Source organism: Elephas maximus, chromosome 25 (assembly GCF_024166365.1).
Source record: "Elephas maximus indicus isolate mEleMax1 chromosome 25, mEleMax1 primary haplotype, whole genome shotgun sequence".
NCBI classification, from domain to species: domain Eukaryota; kingdom Metazoa; phylum Chordata; class Mammalia; order Proboscidea; family Elephantidae; genus Elephas; species Elephas maximus.
Window position 1 is genome coordinate 6,167,526 of NC_064843.1, and position 23,864 is coordinate 6,191,389.

At 44.6% G+C, this 23,864-nt stretch overlaps 1 protein-coding gene across 1 annotated transcript in view; it reads right to left on the reverse strand.

The window, feature by feature from the left end:
* The window catches only part of LOC126067531 (cadherin-4), a 709,326-nt gene that overhangs the window by 178,605 nt on the left and 506,857 nt on the right, over positions 1-23,864 (reverse strand). The window contains exon 3 of the mRNA XM_049869539.1: positions 21,229-21,455. Within this exon, the coding sequence (XP_049725496.1) occupies positions 21,229-21,455 (227 nt within the window). The remainder of the gene's footprint in view (positions 1-21,228; positions 21,456-23,864) is intronic.

Here is a 23,864-nt window from a genome sequence, read left to right on the forward strand (position 1 = left end):
ACAACCACTTTGGAAATCGATTTGGCATTTCCTTAAAAAGCTAGAAATAGAACTACCATATGACCCAGCAATCCCACTCCTCGGAATATATCCTAGAGAAATAAGAGCCTTTACACGAACAGATATATGCACACCCATGTTTACTGCAGCACTGTTTACAATAGCAAAAAGATGGAAGCAACCAAGGTGTCCATTAATGGATGAATAGATAAATAAATTATGGTATATTCACACAACGGAATACTACGCATTGATAAAGAACAGTGAGGAATCCAAAACATTTCATAATATGGAGGAACCTGGAAGGCATTATGCTGAGTGAAATTAGTCAGTTGCAAAAGGACAAATATCGTATAAGACCACTGTTAAAAGATCTTGAGAAATAGTTTAAACTGAGAAGAACACATTCTTTTGTGGTTACGAGAGGGGGCAGGGAGGGAGTGTGGGAGAGGGTTATTTACTGATTAGATAGTAGATGAGACCTACTTTAGGTGAAGGGAAGGACAACACTCAATACAGGGGAGGTCAACACAACTGGACTAAACCAAAAGCAAAGAAGTTTCCTGAATAAACTGAATGCTTTGAAGGTGCCAGCAAAGCAGGGGAAGGGGTTTGGGGACTATGGCTTCAAGGGACATCTAAGTCAATTGGCAAAATAAAATCTATTAAGAAAACATTCTGCATCCCACTTTGAAGTGTGGCGTCTGGGGTCTTAAACGCTAGCAAGTGGCCATCTAAGATGCATCAATGAGTCTCAACCCACCTGGATCCAAGGAGAATGAAGAACACCAAGCTCACAAGAGACAGAAAGGGCTACGTGAACTAGAGACTACATCATCCTGAGATCAGAAGAACTAGATGGTGCCCGGCCACAACCAGTGACTGCCCTGACAGGGAACACAACAGAGAACCCCTGAGGGAGCAGGAGAACAGTGGGGTGCAGACCCCAAATTCTCATAAAAAGACCAGACTTAATGGTCTGACTGAGACTAGAAGGACCCCGGCAGTCAGGGTCCCCAAACCTTCTGTTGGCCCAGGACAGGAACCATTCCCGAAGCCAACTTGTCAGACATGGATTGGACTGGACAATGGGTTGGAGAGAGATGCTGATGAGGATTGAGCTACTTGCACCATGTGGACACTTGAGACTATGTTGGCATCTCCTGTCTGAAGGGGAGATGGGAGGGTAGAGGGGGTTAGAAACTGGCAAAAGGTCACGAAAGGAGAGACTGGAAGGAGGGAGTGGGCTGGCTCATTAGGGGGAGAGTAAATGGGAGTATGGAGTAAGGTGTATATAAGTTTATATGTGAGAGACTGACTTGATTTGTAAACTTTCACTTAAAGCACAATAAAAATTATTAAAAAAAAAAAAAGGTAACTCTATCCTGACCCTAACGAGCCCCGGTGGTGCAGCAGTTAAGTGCTTGGCTGGTAATGTAGAGGACAGCAGTTCCAACCCACCAGTGGTTCCCGAGAGAAAAGGCCTGGTGATCTGCTGCCGTAAAGACTGTTGTCGTCAGGTGCCATGGAGTTGATTCTGACTCGCAGCGAGCTTAGGTGACAGAGTAAAACTGCCCCATAGGGTTTTCTAGGCTGTAATCTTTATGGGGGAGCCCTGGTGGCGCAGTGGTTAAGAGCTCGGCTGCTTAATCAAAAGGTCGATACTTCGAATCCACCAGCCGCTCCTTGGAACTGCTATGGGGCAGTTCTACTCTGTCCTATAGGGTCGCTATGAGTCGGAATCAACTTGATGGCAATGGGTTTTTGGTTTGGGTTAATCTTAATGGGAGGAGCACTGGTTGTGCAATGGTTAAGCGCTCGGCTGCTAACAGAAAGGTTGGTGGTTTGATCGCACGAGCAGCTCCGTGGGAGAAAAGACCTGGCCATCTGTTCCCATAAAGACTACAGCCTAGGAAGCCCTATGGGGCAGTTCTACTCTGACCTATAGGGTCGCTAAGTGGGAATGGACACGATGGCACCCAAAAACAGCAACCTGACGTTATACTGTAGCTGAACTGCACTTGATTGTTGCTCGTGATCGGATTTGCTGTGAATGGAATCCGACTGGTCTGTGTGTGCCTGGCTTCTTTTCCTCACTAACACAATTGTGAGGCTCATCTATCTCGTGGATTCCAGCTGGGCCTTGCTCATTCTACTGCCACAAAACATTCCTCTGTATGGGTCCACCACGACGTGATTATCCACTCTAACAGTGACGGAGGTTCCCTGGGGGGGGTGCGAACCGTCGGTGCTCAGCTACTAACCAAAAGGACAGCAGTTTGAACCCACCCAGCAGCACTGTGGAAGAAAGGCCTGGCAATCTATGTCCATAAGATTACTGCCATTGAAAATCCTTTGGAGCAGTTTTACTCTGACACACATGGGGTCGCCATAAGTTGGACCTGACTCTGTGTAAACAGGATTTGCTTTTGGTCTTAACGGTGATGGACAATTGGGTTGCTTCCAGATTCTATTTAGGTCCAATGATTCTATAAACGTGCTGGTGCAGCTCTCTTGGTATCCACGTGCGCGTATTTCTATCAGGCATACACCTAAAGCTAGCTACACAGATCGTCAGCTTTAAATAAAAACAGCAAACATCCGAAGTAGCTGTACCAGTGTCCACCCTTGCAGGAGTATATGAAAAGTCTAACCGCACCAGCACTTGACAGTGTCAATCTTTTGAATGTTGGCCGTTCTGGTTGATTTTTGCGTGTAATCTGCACTGCCCTGCTGGGGCCAAATGCATCTTACATGGTTCTTAACCACTAAGCTCTCCTCTCAGGTGAAGGGCCTGCTTATGTTCTCTGCACATTTCTCTATTGCGCTGTCTTTGGGTGGTGATTTGGGGGTCTTTATATATTTTGACCACCACCTGTCTGTCAGTTTGTCCTACTGCGGTGGCTTGTGTGTTGCTGTGATGCTGGAAGCTATGCCACCGGTATTTCAAATACCAGCAGGGTCACTCATGGTAGACAGGTCTCAGCAGAGCTTCCAGACTAAGACAGACTGGGCAGAAAGGCCTGGGGATCTACTTCTGAAAATAAGTCAGTGAAAACCCTATGGATCACAACAGAACACTGTCTGATACGGTGCTAGAAGATGAGCCCCCTAGGCTGGAAGGCACTCAGAATACACAGTAGCCGCAAAAATGGACTCAAACATGTCAACAATTGTGAAGATGAAGCAGGACTGGGCAAGGTTTCTTTCTGTTGTGCATAGGCTCACTACGAGTCAGCGCCGACCTGAACGCAACTCACAACAACAAGAAAAACAAAACAAATACCTTCTGGATGTGAGCTCTTTGCCAATTAGGCGTTAAGGGTTGCAAATATCTTTTCCCACCCTCTGGCTAATCTTTTCACTTCCTTAAACTTGGTTTTGATGAGCAGAAGTTCTTATTTTAATGAAGTCAGATTTATCGATCTTCTCCTGCACACGTTGTGAGTCACCCGTAAGACAGCGTCTGCACCCCGATGTCAGCGATCACGTACGCTGCTGCGTTTCCTTCCGGACTGCGCACTGTCCTGCCTTTCACATTTAGATTCACAACTCACCTGGGGCTGATATTTGGGGGTGTGGGGTCGGGTCCTTTCAGGCTTTTTCACAGGCTAGCCCGTGGGGATGTTGAACAGACGATGTCGAACAGACAATCCTTCCTCCCTTACTCGATAGCAGGGCTGGTGGACTTTTTCTCAAAGGTCCAGATAGTAGATATTTCAGGCTTTGCAGGTCCTGAGGCAAAATCGAGGAGATTATGTAGATACTTATGTCCCTGGGAGGTGTAAACGGGTAATGCACTTGGCTGCCAACCCAAAAAAGGCTGGCAGTTGAGTCTACCCAGAGGCATCTTGGAAGAAAGGGCTGGCAATCTACTTCCAAAAAATCAGCCATTGAAACTCCTGTGGAGCACAGTTCTACTCTGACACACGTGGGGTTGCCATGGGTCAGAGCTGACATGACAATTATTATTTTTACTTATGTAGCCACGCAATCATTTCAAAATGTAAAATCCATTCTTGGTTTGCAGGAAATAAAAAAAGGTGGCAAGTAGATTTTTCCATGGGCTGTGGTTTGCTGACCCCGGCTCTTCTGTGCCATTCATAAAACATCACGTGTCTGCCCTGTGTACGTTTAACAAAGTGCATCAAGCTGTATAAGTAAAGGAAGGGAATCTGACTGTATGAAGGTTATACCTCAATAAAGCTGATTAAAAAAACTGTTTTCTCTGAGCTCTAAGTTCTGTTCCATTGATTTATCTGCTCGTCTTCGCACTGAAACCACATAGTTTTTTTTTTCTTCCAGTGCCTGGCTCCACAGTGGTTTATTTATTTTTTTAAATAGTACTTTATTGTGTTTTTGGTGAAGGTTTACACAGCAGTTTTCGTTCCCATTGAACAATTTCTACACAAATTGTTCAGTGACATTGGTTATGTTCTTCAAAATATATGAACATTTTCATTGTTTCCATCCTGGTTGTTCTGTTTCCATTAATCTAGCTCCCCTCCCCCTCATACCTTCTCATCTTAGTTTTAAAGTAATTGTTGACCATTTGGCCTCATAAAGGTGATTTTTTTAAAAGAAGCAGAGTGCTCAGGGGTGATTTTCATTATTTTGTGAGCCAACCTGTTATTTAGCTACAAGGTAGTCTCAGGGCTTAGATTCAGTTCAGGAAAACACATCGCTTTAATGACTGTGTTCAGAGCTTCTCAACCGGTGCGATTTTGTTCTCCGGGCAAAGTCTGTCAATGACTGGAGTTTTGGTTGTCACAACTGTGTGTGTGTGTGCACGCGAGCACGGGAGCTACTGGCATCTAGTGGGTGGAGACTAGGGATGCTGCTAAATATCCTACAACGTCCAGGACAGCCCCACACCAAAGAATTATCCAGCCCAGAATGTCAACAAGGCCGGTTGAGAGATCCAGCTGTAGCTGGACAGAAAGTCTGGACGCTGAAAGAGCAAGGCCTCCACCTTTCTGTTGTTCTAGGCTACTCTTGGTTCTTCGCACTTCTCGTTAAACTTTTAAAATCAGCTCTTTACCTTTCTGAAGGTAAGCAGGCAAAACAAATGCTGGAGATTTTATTGGAATTGTGCTGACTCTTTACAGAAAAATTTGGGTGAAAGCGATAACTTTACGATTTCCAAGTCATGAATGTGGCATGTTATTGTTGTGTGCCGTCGAGTTAGTCCCAACTCATAGAGGCCCTATAAGACAGAGTAGAACTGCCCCATAGGGTTTCCTAGGCTGTAATCTTTACGGGTATTCATCTGCTGATGGGTTCAAATTGCTGACCTTTTGGTTAGCAGCCAAGTGCCTAATCACTGTGCCAGCAGGGGCATGTTGTTGTTGTTGTTAGGTGCCGTCGAGTCGGTTCTGACTCATAGCCACTCTATACACAACAGAACGAAATGTTGCCCGGTCGTGAGCCATCCTCACAATCGTTGTTATGCTTGAGCCCACTGTTGCAGCCGCTGTGTCAGTCCACCTCGTTGAGGGTCTTCCTCTTTTCCGCTGACCCTGTACTCTGCCAAGCATGATGTCCTCCTCCAGGGACTGATCCCTCCTGACAACATATCCAAAGTATGTAAGAGGCACTCTCGCCATCCTTGCTTCCAAGGAGCATTCTGGTTGTACTTCTTCCAAGACAGATTTGTTCGTTCTTCTGGTGGTCCATAGAATATTCAATATTCTTCGCCAACACCACAATTGAAAGGCGTCAATTCTTCTTAGATCTTCCTTATTCATTGTCCAGGTTTCACATGCATACGATGCGATTGAAAATACCATGGCTTGGGTCAGGTGCACCTTAGTCTTCAAGGTGACATCTTTGCTCTTCAACACTTTAAAGAGGTCCTTTGCAGCAGATTTACCTTATGCAATGTGTCTTTTGGTTTCTTGACTGCTGTTTCCATGGCTGTTGATTGTGGATCCAAGTAAAATGAAATCCTTGACAACTTCAATCTTTTCTCCGTTTATCATGATGTTGCTCATTGGCCCAGTTGTGAGGATTTTTGTTTTCTTTATGTTGAGGTGCAATGCATACTGAAGGCTGCGGTCTTTGATCTTCATTAGTAAGTGCTTCAAGTCCTCTTCACTTTCAGTAAGCAAGGTTGTGTCATCTGCATAACGCAGGTTGTTAATGAGTCTTCCTTCAATCCTGAAGCCCCGTTCTTCTTCATATAGTCCAGCTTCTCGGATTATTTGCTCAGCATACAGATTGAATAGGTATGGTGAAAGGATACAACCCTGACACACACCTTTCCTGACTTTAAACCACTCAGTGTCACCTTGTTCTGTCCGAACAACTGCCTCTTGATCCATGTAAAGGTTCCTCATGAGCACAATTAAGTGTTCTGGAATTCCCATTCTTCGCAACGTTATCCGTAATTCGTTATGATCCACACAAATGCCTTTGCATAGTCAATAAAACACAGGTAAACATCCTTCTGGTATTCTCTGCTTTCAGCCAGGATCCATGAAAGCCAGGATCCATCTGACATCAGCAATGATATCCCTGGTTCCACATCCTCTTCTGAAACTGGCCTGAATTTCTGGCAGTTCCCTATCAATATACTGCTGCAGTCGTTTTTGAATGATTTTCAGCAAAATTTTGCTTGCGTGTGATATTAATGATATTGTTCTATAATTTCCACATTCGGTTGGATCACCTTTCTTGGGAATAGGCATAAATATGGATCTCTTCCAGTCATTTGTCCAGGAAGCTCTCTTCCATATTTCTTGGCATAGACAAGTGAGCACCTCCAGTGCTGCATCTGTTTGTTGAAACATCTCAATTGATATTTCATCAATTCCTGGAGCCTTGTTTTTCGCCAATGCCTTCAGAGCAGCTTGGAGTTCTTCCTTCGGTACCATCAGTTCCTGATCATGTGCCACCTCTTGAAATGGTTGAGCATCGACTAATTCTTTTTGGTATAATGACTCTGTGTATTCTTTCCATCTTCTTTTGATGCTTCCTGCATCGTTTAATATTTTCCCCATAGAATCCTTCACTATTGCAACTCGAGGCTTGAATTTTTTCTTCAGTTCTTTCAGTCTGAGAAACGCTGAGCATGTTCTTCCCTTTTGGTTTTCCGTTTGCAGCTCTTTGCACATGTCATTATAATACTTTGTCTTCTCTAGCCGCCCTTTGAAATCTTCTGTGCAGTTCTTTTACTTCATCAATTCTGCCTTTTGCTTTAGCTGCTCGACGTTCAAGAGCAAGTTTCAGAGTCTCCTCTGACATCCAATATGACCTTGAGTATATCCCACCTGAATTTAGAGATCATCTGAAGAATAGATTTGACACATTGAACACTAGTGACCGAAGACCAGACGAGTTGTAGAATGACATCAAAGACATCACACATGAAGAAAGCAAGAGGTCATTGAAAAGACCAGGGGCATACTTCCCCTATTTTTAATGGTCTTCATTAATTTTCCTCAATAATACGTAAAGGTCTTGTACATTTTTTGTTAGGCTTATTCCTAGGTATATGATCATTTTTAATGCTATCATAACCAGATCTTGTGCAGACTTCACTTTCTAACATTTGCTGATACACAGGACAATTGCTTTTATAACTGAGCACCCTTGCTAAACTCACATATTAATTCTAACAACTTATCTGCAAGCTCTTTCTGATTTTTTATGTTCGTATTCATATTAGCTATAAATAAGGTTAGTTTTATTTATTCTCATCTTTTTCTTGCCTGCATTCTTCACACAAATCCATACATATTATCATAAGTCAACATGGCTGGATTCAAGGTTGTTAGTATTTTTCTTTGGTTTTTGCATCTATTTAGGAGTCAGATTGGCTTATAATTAACCTCTCTCTCAATGTTTTTGGACACAGTTCTTGCTGGTTTTGGACGAGGTTCCTGACCATACTGGGTGAACTTCTTGCTGGTTTTGAACGTGGTTCCTGTCAGTTCCAGACACGGTTCAGGTTGGGATTTGGACATGGCTCCTGTCAGGTTTGGGGCAAAGACAGTTTGGGCAGCGATTCTCCTTCTTTTACTCCCTGGACAAGTTTATAAACGATTAGTTTTAACTCCTCTTTATTTCTTGGGTAGGATTTACCCTTGAAGCCATCAAGCTGTGAGTGTTTCTTTGTGACAAAGATTTTAATTTTGTTTGTAGCATCAAAATGGTTCATATTTTCCCTTTCTTCTTGTGTTAGAGTTTTTGTAGCTTGTGTTTTTTTAGGATATTATCCATTTAATGTATATTTTCAAATAAATTGTGATAAATTTTTCATAATATTCTGAAATGATCCTCTTAATGTCTGTAAGATTGGTCTTGGTAGCCTCTTCATTCCTGATATGAATCATTTGTAGCTTCCACCTTTTCCTTGCTTGGTCTGACCAGTCTATTTAATGGACTAACTTCTGCCTTCATTGATTCTATTATTTTTTATTTCATTATTTTCTCTTCTTGTTTTGACTATTTCCTTCTTTCTACCTTGCTTGGGTTTCATTTCCTGTTCTCTTCATAATTTTTTGAGATGAAAACTTAGATCACTAATTTTCTAATATATGCATTTAAGGCTAAGCATTTCCATCTGAATTCCATGAGCAGCCGGACTATATGAAGAAGAACGGAGCATCAGGATTGGAGGAAGGCTCATTAACAGCCTGCAATACGTGGATGACACGACCTTGCTTGCTGAAAGTGAACAGGACTTGAAGTACTTACTGATGAAGATCAAAGGACTACAACCTTCAGTATGGATTACACCTAAAAATAAAGAAGACAAAAATTCTCACAACTGGACTAATAAGCAATCATGATAAATGGAGAAAAGCCTGAAGTTCTCAAAGATTCCATTTTACTTGGATTCACAACCAACACCCATGGAAGCAGCAATCAAGAAATTAAATGACGTATTGCATTGGAAAAATCTAGCACGAAAGACCCCTTTAAAGTGTTGAAAAGCCAAGATATCACTTTAAGGACATCTTAGTATTTTTGATTGTCTCATATGCATGCGAAAGCTGGACAATGAATACGGAAGACCAAAGAAGAATTGATGCCTTTGAATTATGGTGTTGGTGGTAAAAAATATTGAATATACCATGGACTTCCAGAAAAACAAACAAATCTGTCTTGGAAAAAGTACAGTCAGACTGTTCCTTAGAAGTGAGGATGGCAAGACTTTGTCTCACACTCTTTGGACATATTATCAGGGACCAGTCCCTGGAGAAGGACATCATGCTTGATAAAGTAGAGGGTCAGTGAAGAAGAGGAAGATCCTCAATGAGATGGACTGACAGCAATGGGTTCAAACATAGCAACGACTGCGAGGAAGACGCAGGACTGGGCAGTATTTAGTTCTGTTGTACATAGGGTCGCTATGAGTTGGAACCAACTCGACGGCACCTAACAACAACAACATTTTTCATCTGGGCATGACTTTAGCTGCATCCTACTAGTGTTATTATTCAGGTCAAAATATTCTCTAATTTCCATGTGATTTCTTTTCTATCCATGGGTTATTCAGGTGGCTTTTACCTAACTTTGAAATACAGGGGGATTTTCCAGTTATATCTTTTTTATTCAGCAGTTCGAATCCACCAGGCACTCCTTGGAAACCCTATGGGGCAGTTCTACTCTGTCCTATAGGGTTGCTATGAGTCGGAATCGACTCGATGGCACTGGGTTATCTTTTTTATTGATTTCTAGCCTAATTGCTCTGTGTTCAGAAAGCAAACTATGTTTTGATTTTAAACCTTTGCAATATCTTGAGGCTTATTTGAAAGCTCAGCACATGGTTAATTTTAAAAATGTTATGTGTGTATTTGAAAATAATGTGTATTTCGTAGTGGTTGGGTCCTGTGTTTTATGTGTCTTGGTAAGGACAAACTTGCTAATTGCACAGCTCTAATCTTCTATTTCCTTACTGATATTTTGTCTGCTTGTTCTATTCTTACTGAGAGTTGTTTGTAAAAATTGCCACTAATTGCATGTTTATTTCTTCTTTTAGTTCTATCAATTTTTGCTTAAATATTTTGAAGTTGTACTATTAAGCACACACAAATTTATGATTCTTATACCTTCTTGGTGAATTGAAGTGCTTATCATTATAAAGTGTTCCTCTTTATATTTATGACGCTCTTTGCCTTAGAGTCTAGTTTGTCTGGTATTAACAGCAACTGACTTGATGGCACCTAACAACAACAGGGCCACTATCAGCTTTCTTTTGATTGGTATTTGCATGGTATTTTCTCCTATCCTTTTCCTTTTACCTTTTCTCTGTCCTTATACTTTTTAGGCATATCTTTTGTAAACTGCATATAGTTGAACTGTTTCTTCTTCCAATCTGTCAGTGTTTTTTCTTTTAATTGGAACATTGATGTGTTTATATTTAATATAATTATTAATATATTTACAATATATATGTAATTTGTATCTCTACTACTTGAACCAAAGAGAAATATATTACCCATCTATTCTAAGCCCCTCTTTCTCTTTGCTTGCATTTTTTTGGATTGGTAATTTTTATTATTCAATTTTTCCATTTATTAGCTTAGAACTTACGCAATCTTATGATTCTTTTTTAAGTGATTTTCTAGAACCTTATAGCTTTTCTTTTACAGCAAGATAAGACAAGGATTTGTCTTATCAAAGTATAATATTAATTCAGTATTTAAATTATCTTCTGCGACAACGCAAATATTTTAAATCCCTTTAACTCCATTTATCCTCTCTCAAATCTTAAGCCACTGTGAATTGGAATCACTTATTTCAAATCCCACAAAATATAACAGTCATTATTCATTTATATTCCCTATCTACTTAATCTTTTCATGGTTCTTCATTTTTTCCTGCATTTCTTAACTTTTCACCTCAAATCATTTTATTTTTGTCTTAAAAACACAACTTGTGGAATATTCTTCCAGTTTTTGTTTATTTGAAAATATTTTTATTCAACTTTACTTCTTGAAGGATATTTTTACTGGGTAATAGAGTTCTACGATGACAATTTTTTTCTTCTTTTATTACTTTAAAAATACCATTCTATTGTCTTCTGGCCTCCATAATTCTTGTTTAGAAGTTAGCTGACAGTCTAATTGTTAGTCCTTTGATGGAAAGCTGTCTTTTTGCTCTGTTTGCTCTCAAGATTTTTCTTTGACTTTAATTTTCACCATGAAGTGACTAAGATAATTTCCTTTATGTCCTTCTTTGAGTTTACAGGGCTTTTTGAATCTATGCCTCGATGTCTGTTGTCGGTTTTGAAATATTTTCTGCCATTATCTTATAAAATATTACTTCTGCTTCATTTTATCTCTCTTAAGATTCCAAACACAGATACATTAGACCTTCTTACCGTATCTCCAATATCTCTTACCTTTCTCCTGTATTCATTTTCCTTTTGTACAGCTCTTCATACTTTAGCCTGAATAGTTTTTTGATTTTTTTTGCTTCACTAGTTCTCTCTTTAACTGTGTCTAATCTGCACACACACACACACACACGTATCTAGCTCTTAATTATGTTTGGTATTTACAGTTCTAAAGTGTCCAATTAGTTCTTTTTTTATATTTTCCAATTCTCTGTCAAAAAATTGTACATTTTTTTATAGTAAACATAGTTATTATAAAATTTATGCCTGATAAGGGGCCCTGGTGGCACAGTGGTTAAGAGCCATGGCACGCTATGGCTGTGAGCCAAAAAGGCTGGTAGTTCATATCTACCAGCTGCTCCTTGGAAACCCTATGAAGCAGGTCTACTCTGACCTATAGGGTCACTATGAGTTGGAATAGACTCAATGACAGCAGTTTTTTTTTTTTTTTTTTTTTTTTGGTTTATGCCTGATATCCTCTCCTGATTTTCATTTATATTTTCTTGCTGCCTCATGTGCCCAGTTATTTTCAGTTGAGTGCTAGACATTTTATATGAAGGAATATTAAAAAAAAAAAAAATGGAGGCCTGGAATGATACCTTCTACCAGAGAAGATTTACATTGGCTTTTGACAGGCAACTAGGGACACTAGCAATCTGGCATCATGTGAATCCGTTTATAGAGACTGGCATTATTTGAAGTTTGGTGTCAGTCCTGTAAGATCATGTGTACTTCTATTTTACCTTAACTTCTAAGGTGTAGATCTTTGGGTTCTTGATTCCAGGTGTGGTCATTTAACAGGCTTCTGACTGCTTCAGATGGCCACAGACTCCACATTTTGCTCCCTTAGTCCTATAAGGATGTCACAGACCTGATCAGTTTTTAGCTTATCATCCACTTCCAGAGCAGACAAACACCACTGCTGGGCTCATGTCTCTGGGTAATTTGATTCTAATAGGTATTAGCACCGTAATTCTTCACTGCCTCCTTAGCCCTCTGATGCCTTTAGATTTTTTTTTTTTTTGGTACAGTGCTCCCAGTTATCTTTAGGGGGGAGGGTTGTTCCAAATTTCCTAGCCCTTCTGAAACATGAGTCTCCATTTTTTTTAACCCTCACAACAAGATTTTGACATTGATACTATAATTGCACCTATTTTACAGATGGGGAAAGTGAGGTGAAGAAGCGTAACATTTCCTGTTCACGGTTACTCGAGTAGTATGGGTCCAAAGTGCAGGCTAAGTTACCATGCTATGTTGGTGTATCATGCATCCATTTTCCCTCGCTAGAGAACCAGCCCCTTCATCCTGAAAGCTCTGCGGGCTTCATCCAGTTATTGCTTCTGTTGCTGGGCCCTGCAGGCACCCTGTTATGATGTTCCCATGCTTTGTTTTCTTGTTTGTATATGGTCCACCTCCCCCACTGCTCTGTAACCTCCACAAGGACAGGGACGGTGTTGTTTGCATTCATTGCTGTAATCCCAGTACCAGGTGCAGATGAGGCTGCATGGTGTTTGGGGAATGAACTGAATGCCTTCATTGTCATTCCTGTTTACAATGTGCCTGCCTTTCAGATATGAACGTCATGAACAACAACAACAAAACCAAACCGTTGCCATCGAGTTGATTCTGACCCATAATGACCCTATAAGACAGAGCAGAACTGCCCCACAGGGTTTCCAAGGAGCGGCTGGTGGATCTGAACTGGAGACCTTTTGGTTAGCAGCCAAGCTCTTAACCACTGCACCACCAGGGTTAGGTGAGAGCTATATTGTCTTGTCTTGTTAGGTGCCGCAGGGTCTATTCCGACTCATAGCGACCCTGTGTGATAGGGCAGGCTGTAATATTTACAGGAACAGATCACTAGGTCTTTCTCCGCAGAGCCGCTGGGTGGGTTCCAACCATGAACCTTTTGGTTGGCAGTTGAGCGCTTAACTGTTGCACCACCAGGGCTCCTGGGAGCTATGTTCAAACAAATGAACAAAAAAAACCCCATTGCCATAGAGTTGATTCTGACTCATAGTGACCCTATAGGACAGAGTAGAACTGCCCTATAGAGTTTCTAAGGAGCGCCTGGTGGATTCAGACTGCGGACCTTTTGGTTGGCAGCTGTAGCACTTAACCACTACACCACCAGGGTTTCCTGGGAGCTGTTAGTCCTGTTCAAGTGCTATATCTTCAGCACCTGGGACAGTGCTTGGATCGTAACAGATGCACAAAATATTCATTAAAAAATGACCAGATTAGGAGCCAGGTTTTCTGCGCTGAAACTGCACAACTTGGGGAAAAATCTTACAGTCTGTAAAAATGAGGACTGTAATACCTTCCTTGCCAGCGACTGTTTGCGGCAGTCTGATTACAAGATTCCTTCTCTCCTCCTCTGCTTCTCAGGCATCGTGATTGTGATTCATTTCGTTTTCTTATTTCTAACAGCTGTCAACCTCATTGTTCCCATTACGCTTCCTCTTGGAGACCTTCCCTACCCACTTCCCAGATGGAAGCTGAACAATCAGCTTTTTCATAATGAGGTCAATAGGAAAGAAAGCTAAAGTCCAGAAAAAATAAGAGTATCTTGGAACTTTCCTGGGGAACCTTGTGACTCCTTTCAGATATATGTTGTCAGCACTCTTTGCAAATAATCTTTTTGGAGTTTCCTGAGTTATGACCACAAACCTCCCTTCCCTCGTCTACCTGAGTATGACCAGTACCCTCCTGTTTCCGACAGCCACAAAACAATTCCTGAAGGGACCCTCTGGGATGGATTGTGTACAGGGAGCCTGGGATTGTGCCCAGACTGTGTGGTTACCCAGTTAGTGGTGGAGGGGCACTGCCAGCTCCCATCCTGTGATCCATTTAGGAAAAAGACAAACTTTCATTTTCAATCTGAGGCTGGGGTCTTCTCTTTTCTAGAACAAGACCGTGCCCCCTTACATACTGTCATGGCACTGTTGCCCTCTTGCTCGTAATACTGACCACTGAGTCGTTGTACGATTTGAGACATTTTGATCATATTTCAAATACACAGGACACGCCTGAGTACCAGCCACCCAGCTTGGTCAATGCCCAGCACCTCCACAGCAGGGTGTGCAGTGACTATGAGCATGGGTTAGAATTCCTGCTGCACTGTCCCCAGCTGAGTGGGTCACTGTGAGTCCCTGAGCCTTAGTCCCCTCTGAGGTCGAAAACATGGTCCCTGGCCAGAAGGCGGCGGTTTTCTTACCCAGGAAGTGGTTGAAATGCAGCTGTAACCACTTGTTTGGTGTGATGCTGGCCGTAGTGTGAAAATGCAGAGGCGGGACACAGTGGCTGGGCTGGAATACCCAGGAAAGGGCTCCTGGGGGCCTGGGGTTTGGGCCTCAAAGCCTGCAGCTGCCTCTGTTTATCTGGGGTGAATAAGCCTTCAACTGGACCACCTCCCCCCTTCCAACAAGATGGGGAGAAAGTCTGAGAAATCCAGAGTCTTGTTACGGTGCCAGAAAGGATATTAACAATGCTATCCACTCTGCAGTAATATAAATTAATGGGTATAAATCAATACATCGATCAATAAACCAGCTGCTAAGGCCTGGGACTGTGACAATGACACCAGTAAGAGCTGCTATTTTTTGTCCTCTGTGGGGTAGGGTTCCTGTCAAACCCTCTACCTGCCCAACCTCATGTAATGTTCTCAACAACCCCACGTGGTAGATACTTATCCCACAACCCATAACGCTCTCCACAACCCTAGGTGGTAGGCACTTACCTCATGTGACATAATGTTCTCAATAACCCCAGGTGGCAGGCACTTACCCCATGTGACAATGTTCTCAACAACCCCAGGTGGTAGGTACTTGTCCTATTTCCTGTAATGCTCTCTACAACCCCAGGTGGTAGATTCTTATTTCACATCCCATAATGCTCTCCACACCCCTAGGTGGTAGGTACTTATCCTATTTCCAAAAATACTAAACCTCGGAGAGATTGTATGACTTGTTCCCAAACACACAGCTGCTAAGTAGAGCAGACAGGATTCAAACCCATAGCCAGGGTGGCTAGGCTCTAGGGCTTGCTTTCAAGTCCTTGCCACGCTGGCTTGGCCGTACCTAGATCATTTTTTACTTCTCTCCAGAACACCTATTCTCTCCCACAGTGCAGGGCTCGGGTGCGGCTCTCTGGCCACCACTCTGCACCCTCATCACTATGGTGGGGCGGACGACTGCACCTGGCCCTAGGGCTGGTGTGAGAAAGAGGAGAGTCCACGTCATTTAGGACAAGGCTTGGCATGTGGCACACCTGAAATACAAGCTTTGTTAAGTAATATATCATGGGGGTCCTAGAAAGTCAGGAATGGGAGTTTTGGCTTTATAGAAGAGAGAACAGGCAGCCAACAAGGAGCCCTGGTGGTGCAATGGTTAAGCGCTCATCTGCTAACTGAAAGGTTGGTGGTTTGACCCCACCAGCTGCTCCGTGGAAGAAAGATGTGGCAGTCTGCTTCTGTTAAGATTATAGCCTTGGAAACCCTGTGGGGCAGTCCTACTGTGTAACACGTGGGCATGTGTTAGAATTAACTTGACAGCACCCAACAACAACAAGGGGGCCATCAACCATGAAGGAAAGTGATGTGTAGGAGAAAGACCAGGTCCTGTGGGCTGGGAGCCTCTGCCTGCTACACGCATGGTCATACCCCCTAGTGACCCCATGGCGATATCCAGGGTGCTCTGAGGCTCTGCTGGAATCCCATGCCTCCTGGGCCACACCAGCTGAAGGGCGGAGCACACTGGTGCTGCAGGCTGTCTAATTGTAATCACCGCCGTGCGTACTTAACGTGGACCAGTGGCAAATGCATCAGAAACCTCCTCAGAAACATGCCTAACACAAAGTGTCATCATAGTTTCCATTAACGCATTCTGTCTGAGGCTTCAACAGGTTGGAGGGAACCCACTCAGGAGCTCTGCAGAAGAAAGATCTGGCAGTCTGCTCCTGAAAAGATGACAGCTTAGAAAACCCTATGGGGCAGTTCTACTCTGTTACATGGGGCGGCCATGAGTTGAAATAGACTTGACAGCACCCAACAACAACATCTGAGGCACCAGTGGGCTGGAAGTAGCTCACTCTTGGTTACAAGGTACGTTTCTGCAGCCAGGGACTTGGGCAATTCTGGTCCAGTTACAGGAAGACCAGGGAGTGCCCTGCCCTGCAACCTCCCCCAACACACCTCAGGGGAGCCCCGCCTGCTGTGGGATGGTGTCTGCAGGCTGCTGACTGCATCCTGCCTGCCTCTGGGGACGGGGCTTGCTTATGGAGGTCTCGCTGGGTTTGGCGTGTGATGGCCACTCTGGAGAGATTAAAAAAGCCCACCTCCACCTGTCTTGTATCTTCTCAGCATCTGCATGCTGAGGCTCATGATTTGGGGGGACAGGCTTCCTTAGAAGGAGCCACTGCTGTTGGAAGCAGGTTCTGCTGTTCACCGGACCCCGTTGTTGTTGTTAGGTACCGTTGAGTCAGTTCCGACTTATAGCGACCCTATGCACAACAGAATGAGATACTGCTGGTCCTGAGCCATCCTTAAAATCGTTGTTATGTTTGAGCTCATTGTCGCAGCCGCTGTGTCAGTCCACCTCGTTGAGGGTCTTCCTCTTTTCTGCTGGCCCTGTACTCTGCCAAGCATGATGTCCTTCTCCAGGGACTGATCCCTCCTGACAACATATCCAAAGTATGTAAGAGGCACTCTCGCCATCCTTGCTTCCAAGGAGCATTCTGGTTGTACTTCTTCCAAGACAGATTTGTTCGTTCTTCTGGCAGTCCATAGTATATTCAATACTCTTCGCCAACACCACAATTCAAAGGCGTCAATTCTTATTCGTTGTCCAGCTTTCACATGCATATGATGCAATTGAAAATACCATGGCTGGGGTCAGGCGCACCTTAGTCTTCAAGGTGACATCTTTGCTCTTCAACACTTTAAAGAGGTCCTTTGCAGCAGATTTACCTAATGCAATGTGTCTTTTGATTTCTTGACTGCTGCTTCCATGGGTGTTGATTGTGGATCCAAGTAAAATGAAATCCTTGACAACTTCAAACTTTTCTCCGTTTATCACGATGTTGGTCATTGATCCAGTCGTGAGGACTTTTGTTTTCTCTATGTTGAGGTGCAATCCATACTGAAGGCTGTGGTCTTTGATCTTCATTAGTAAGTGCTTCAAGTCCTCTTCACTTTCAGTAAGCAAGGTTGTGTCATCTGCATAACGCAGGTTGTTAATGAGTCTTCCTATAGTCCTGATGCCCCATTCTTCTTCATATAGTCCAGCTTCTCAGATTGTTTGATCAGCATACAGATCGAATAGGTATGGTGAAAGGATACAACCCTGATGCATATCCTTCCTGACTTTAAACCATTCAGTATCCCCTTGTTCTGTCTGAACAATTGCCTCTTGATCTATGTAAAGGTTCCTCATGAGCACAATTAAGTGTTCTGGAATTGCCATTCTTAGCAATGTGATCCATAATTCATTATGATCCACAAAGTTGAATACCTTTGCATAGTCAATAAAACACAGGTAAACATCCTTCTGGTATTCTCTGCTTTCAGCCAGGATCCATCTGACATCAGCAATGATATCCCTGGTTCCACGTCCTCTTCTGAAACCGGCCTGAATTTCTGGCAATTCCCTGTCAATATACTGCTGCAGACGTTTTTGAATGATCTTCAGCAAAATTTTTGCTTGCGTGTGATATTAATATTGTTCTATAATTTCCACATTCAGTTGGATCACCTTTCTTGGGAATAGGCATAAATATGGATCTCTTCCAGTCAGTTGTCCACGAAGCTGTTTTCTATATTTCTTGGCATAGATGAGTGAGCATCTCCAGCACTGCATCCATTTGTTGAAACATCTCAATTGATATTCTGTCAAATCCTGGGGCCTTATTTTTTGCCAATGCCTTCAGAGCAGCTTGGACTTCTTCCTTCAGTGCCATTGGTTCCTGATCATATGCTACCTCTTGAAATGGTTGAACATCAACTAATTCTTTTTGGTATAATGACTCTGTGTATTCCTTCCATCTTCTTTTGATGCTTCCTGCATCGTTTAATATTTTCCCCATAGAATCCTTCACTATTGCAACTCGAGGCTTGAATTTTTCCTTCAGTTCTTTCAGCTTGAGAAACACTGAGTGTGTTCTTCCTTTTTGGTTTTCCATCTCCAGCTCTTTGCACGTCATTATAATACTTTACTTTGTCTTCTTGAGCCTCACTTCGAAATCTTCTGTGCAGTTCTTTTACTTCATCATTTCTTCCTTTTGCTTTAGCTGCTCGATGTTCGTGAGCAAGTTTCAGAGTCTCCTCTGACATCCATCTTGGTCTTTGCTTTCTTTCCTGTCTTTTCAGTGATCTCTTGTTTTCTTCATGGATGATGTTCTTCCACAGCTCGTCTGGTCTTCGGTCACTAGTGTTCAATGTGTCAAATCTATTCTTGAGATGGTCTCTAAATTCAGGTGGGATATACTCGAGGGCATTATTTTGGCTCTTGAGCACTTGCTCTGATTTTCTTCAGTTTCAGCTTGAACTTGCATATGAGCAATTGATGGTCTGTTCCACAGTCGGCCCCTGGCCTTGTTCTGACTGATGATACTGAGCTTTTCCATCGTCTCTTTCCACAGATGCAGTCAATTTGATTTCTGTGTGTTCCATCTGGTGAGGTCCATGTCCGTTTATGTTGGTGAAAGAGGTATTCGCAATGAAGAAGTCGTTGGTCTTGCAAAATTCTATCATTCGATCTCCGGCATTGTTTCTATCACCAAGGCTATATTTTCCAACTACTGATCCTTCTTCTTTATTTCCAACTTTCACATTCCAATCACCAGTAATTATCAATCCATCCTGATTGCACATTTGATCAATTTCAGACTGCTGCAGCTGATAAAAATCTTCTATTTCTTCATCTTTGGCCTTAGTGGTTGATGCGTAAATTTGAATAATAGTCATATTAACTGGTCTTCCTTGTAGGTGTATGGATATTATCCTATCACTGACAGCACTGTATTTCAGGATAGATCTTGAAATGTTCTTTTTGACGATGAATGCAACACCATTCCTCTTCAAGGTGTCATTCCCAGCATAGTAGACTATATGATTGTCTGATTCCAAATGGCCAATACCAGTCCATTTCAGTTCCCTAATGCCTAGGATAGTGATATTTATGCATTCCATCCAGACCCTGGAGGGTGCTTTAAGACCTACATTCCTGATGGGATCAACTTTTGAAAAACAGCTCATCGCTCATGGTAAAGATGGCTCCACCAGTGCCACCTCCTTCTCTTCCCTAATCCCAACCACCTCTACTTTGTTTATAACCAAAAGCAGAAAACAAAACAAAATCCTCCAGCCAGGCCACTGGTTTCTCAAAGTGGCTTCCTTGGAATACTTGTTTTGCAAGGTGTCCCATGAGGAAGGGTTCCTTAGTCAAACAAGGTTGGGGAAATGTGCAGAGGTTTTCCCACTCAGAAGTTCACGAACCATGTTTGGAAGGTCCTGGGAAAATCTATATAAAGGAATCTGTTCAACTGTCTAACTCTTTACTCCCCATGGGCCCCTTTCAGGGTGGGTACCCATGGACACTGGGGAATGCCACCTTGCCTGCTTCAGCCAACGTGGTTTCCTGTGCTGAGAACCACACATGGCGTCACAATGCTCATAAGTCCACAAAGGCCTCATGTTGACACCAAGGACGCAGCACACCTTCTCCCTCTCCCGGGGCTCTGCAGGCAGGTGGCTTGGGCAGCAGGCCCAGGCTCCCTCCCCCACCACCTCTAAGCCTAAGACCAACATGGCTGCTAACACAGGGCTGGAGAGAGGGAACAGCGTCTGGGTCCCCGCCAGACCTGTGAGAGCCAACGCTTGGGATTTTGGGGTGAGCATGGGGTACTGAGGAGGCTGGGGTGTGAAGGGCGGAGGGAACCCTCTCAGGACCCAGGGAAGGTAGACTCTCACCCCTTCCTGTCCTGTGGCCACTGATCCCCTGGTGGGGCAAGAGGGAAACTGAGTCAGAGGGAAGGGCTGGAGGGCTGGGTGACACAACTCTGCCCACGTGAAGGGCTCTGTGTCCCTGTGACTCTCCCTCTGTCTCTGTCTGTCTGTCTCTCTGTGTCTTTCTCCCTGTCTCTCTCTGTATGTCGTTCTCTCATATCTCTCTCCCTCTCTCTGTCTCTGCCCCTCTCCCCGTCTCTCTCTGTTTGCTTGTCTCTCTCCCTCCGTCTCTGCCCCATCTCCTTCTGTCTCTGTCTCTCCCCATCTCTCTCTGTCTCTCTCTCTCCGTCTCTGCCCCCTGTCTCTGTCTCTGCCTCTCTCCCTCCCTCTGCCTCTCCCCGTCTCTGTCTGCCTCTCTCCCTCCCTGTCTCTCCCCGTCTCCCTCTGTCTCTGTCTCTCTCCCTCCTTCTGTCTCTGCCCCCTCTGTCTCTGTCTGTCTCTGTCTCCCTTCCTCTGTCTCTCTCAATTAGTCCAGCACCTGTGCCTCCAGCTGACTCTCACTGCTGGCCACGTGCTCTCTGCCTCACCTGCCGTCCCTCCAGGACTCAGAGCCACAAGCGCTGGGTGGGCTCCACACTCAGGCAGGACTGGCCACATCATCTGCACAGCCCCATGTTCAAAAAGCGCCCAGGTGGCAGCTGCAGAGTGTCGAGCCCAACACAGGGCCCTCACGTGTGGGTGGGTGTGGTCGCCCACCCAGGAAGTGGCCTCAGAAGATGGACAGTCACAGATGGCCTGGTGGTGCAGCTTGGGGTCTCCTCTGAGTGGCATTGCCCACTCACTGTGTTGAACCTTGGGCCTCATGGAACCTTCCAGAAGTTTTCCTATGGGACCTTGAGGAGGACGTTGGACTTTAAGCTCTGACGTACCCAAGACTTACCTTGTGTCCCGCATGTGGGGCCTCAGCCTGGGCCACCTGCAGCCGCACCACGGCATCCCACCGCTCCGCCGTCTGGTGGTCCCGCGCTGTCACCGTGAATGCCACCTGCTCGGAGGGGATGCGCAGCTCTCGGGCAGCGAAGACCGTGCCGTCTGCCCCCACTCTGAAGTCCAGGCTGCTGGTCTCGTACTGCGTCCCCTGGGTGCCCAGGCAGCTGCTGAACTTGACTGCAAGAGAGGAGGAGGAGAGTGAGGCCTGGGCGGGCTGCCATGGGGGCTCACAGGCCCGCTTTCTTGGCAGCAGGCCCTGGGCCCGGTAAGCATCAGGAAAACATGATTTAACCGATCTTTTCACCTTCCAAGAAGGTCTGTGGTTTGTTTTTACCCCCTGCAAAAAACCAAACCTGTTGCCATTGAATCAATCCCGCCTCTTAGTGACCCTATAGGACAGGGTAGGACTGCCCTATAGGGTTTCCAAGGCTGTAAATTTTTACGGGAGCAGACTGCCACATCTTTCTCCTACTGAGCGGCTGGTGGGTTTGAGATGCCGACTTTTCAGTTAGCAGCCGAGTGCTTAACCACTGAGTCACCAGGGCTCCTCTCTACCCCCTAGGGCCTTAAAGTGGAAAAAAAAGACACAAGGTGCACAGGGACACACTTTCACCGTATCTGAAATGCGGCTGCGCTTCATTTCTGCAATGGCTCTGCCCATCACTGCTACCTGTAACTTCATCTGGTGTCTGTGAATAGCACGGTGAGCCTTCTCCATCTAAGAAGTATTCCCTCAATCCCCCCAACCCACACTCCAAGGCATGCAAACCTTCTCTTGCTGGCACAGTCTTTAAAGCTCTTGATGGATCTATTTTTCCACCTCGACAAGGCCAAGTACAGAGAAGGAGCAAGAGAAAGCTGTTACTTAGGAGCTGTTATGGTTTGAATGGGGTTCTCCAAAAATATATCTTGGAGTCCTAACCCAAGTACCTGGGAACGTGACCTTGTTTGGAAATAGAGTCTTTGAGAGATGTTATCAGGTCAAGGTCAGCACGAGGTCATTTTAGGGTCAGGTGAGTCCTAATCCCATCTGAGTGGTGTCATATAAAAGGGGAGGGCAGACATAGAGACACACGGGGAGACGTGGTGTGACGGTGCCTAGGAAGCCTCAGCAGCCGGGAGGGAGGCAGGAGCAGCTCGGCTCTCAGAGCCTCAGAGGGAACCAACATGGTGTCTCAGCCCCGCCCCGGCTGCAGTGAGGGGAATGCAAGTGGGTGTCTTTAAAGAGCAGAGATTTATTCTCTCACAGTTCAGGAGGCTACAAGTCCACATTCAGGACACCAGCTCTAGGGGAAGCCTCTCTCTGTTACTCTGGGGGAAGATCCTTGTCTCTTTCCTCTTCTGTAGCCTTGGCGTTCCTCAGTTGTTTGGCACTCTCCACTTGGCATCTGTCTTCTCCTGTACGTGTTTGCTTCTGCGTCTCATCTGCTGTGTTTACAACTCAGAAGTGACCCACCCTGCACTGATATGGCCTCATGGACACAACAAAGGAAACCCTATTCCCAAAAAGGATCACATCCACAGGTACTGGGTTAAGATTCCAACACGTAAGTTGGGTGGACACAATTCAGTCCGTAACACCTGGCCAAGACTGTGGTTTGGACCCAGACTCCAGAACTTAAGACAATCAATTTCTGTTCCTTAAAGCCAGTCTGTTTGTGGTGTTTCATTACGGCAGCCCCAGGAACCCAACATAGGACCATTATGACCCCACAAGCAGCTGGACTCTGTGAGCAGCGCTTGGGTCTGCCCTGCTTCCTGGCCTTTCTCATTCTGTCAGCGAGAGGACCTGGGCCTGTAAATCTGCCTCCACAGAGGCCAGGTCAGGAGCAGGTCGGAGTGCTGACCCAGGCAGAGCGCTCGCTTGGTTACAGAAACAGCATGTGGCAGGTTGTGAGCTGACGCTGCTGCATACCCAAGACTGCTTTGTTTCCAAAGCGTTCCTCAGGCACCAGGTTATGTGGCCCACGCCCAGTGACCCTGCCTCGCCGCCATTTTTCTCCACTGCAGAAAAAGAGGTCTCCGGGGCTGCACGGGCATCCGGACCACATTAAAAAAAAATTAGTGCTTCTTAAAAAAAAAAATTTATGTGCTTTTCCAACTGTCACCTAATGCATGGTAAATTATGAGGCACCAACAGCCAGTGTCACATTCTGCTGATGAAAAGGATGGGGAAAGTTACCCGGTATTTATAAAAATGTGGGTATCTAAGCAATTACTGTAGGAGGGTTGGTTTTAAAAGCAATTTCACTGTCACAGCTTACATGATTTAATTACTATTTATTCTAAAAAGCGAAAAGAGTGACTCACTGTTAGGGTTGAAAAAGTGTCCTTCCCCCTCTGTTCACCTTTTATTGTTGCCCGCCTTAAAGTAATAAATAACGTGCATCTTCCCTCCTCTCAAATACTTCACTTTCTCCATCTCTCCAGTTTCTGCACCTCCCACTTCGGGGTTGAGTAGAAAGATGTTTGTAAATTGGATGAAACCAGGCGTCTCCTCCCCATCTGAGCCTGAGAGTCAAGGGTGCCCACAGCCCCAGGGCTGCACAAACAGGCCGTTCCTTTACCGGGTGAGGACAGCCGGGG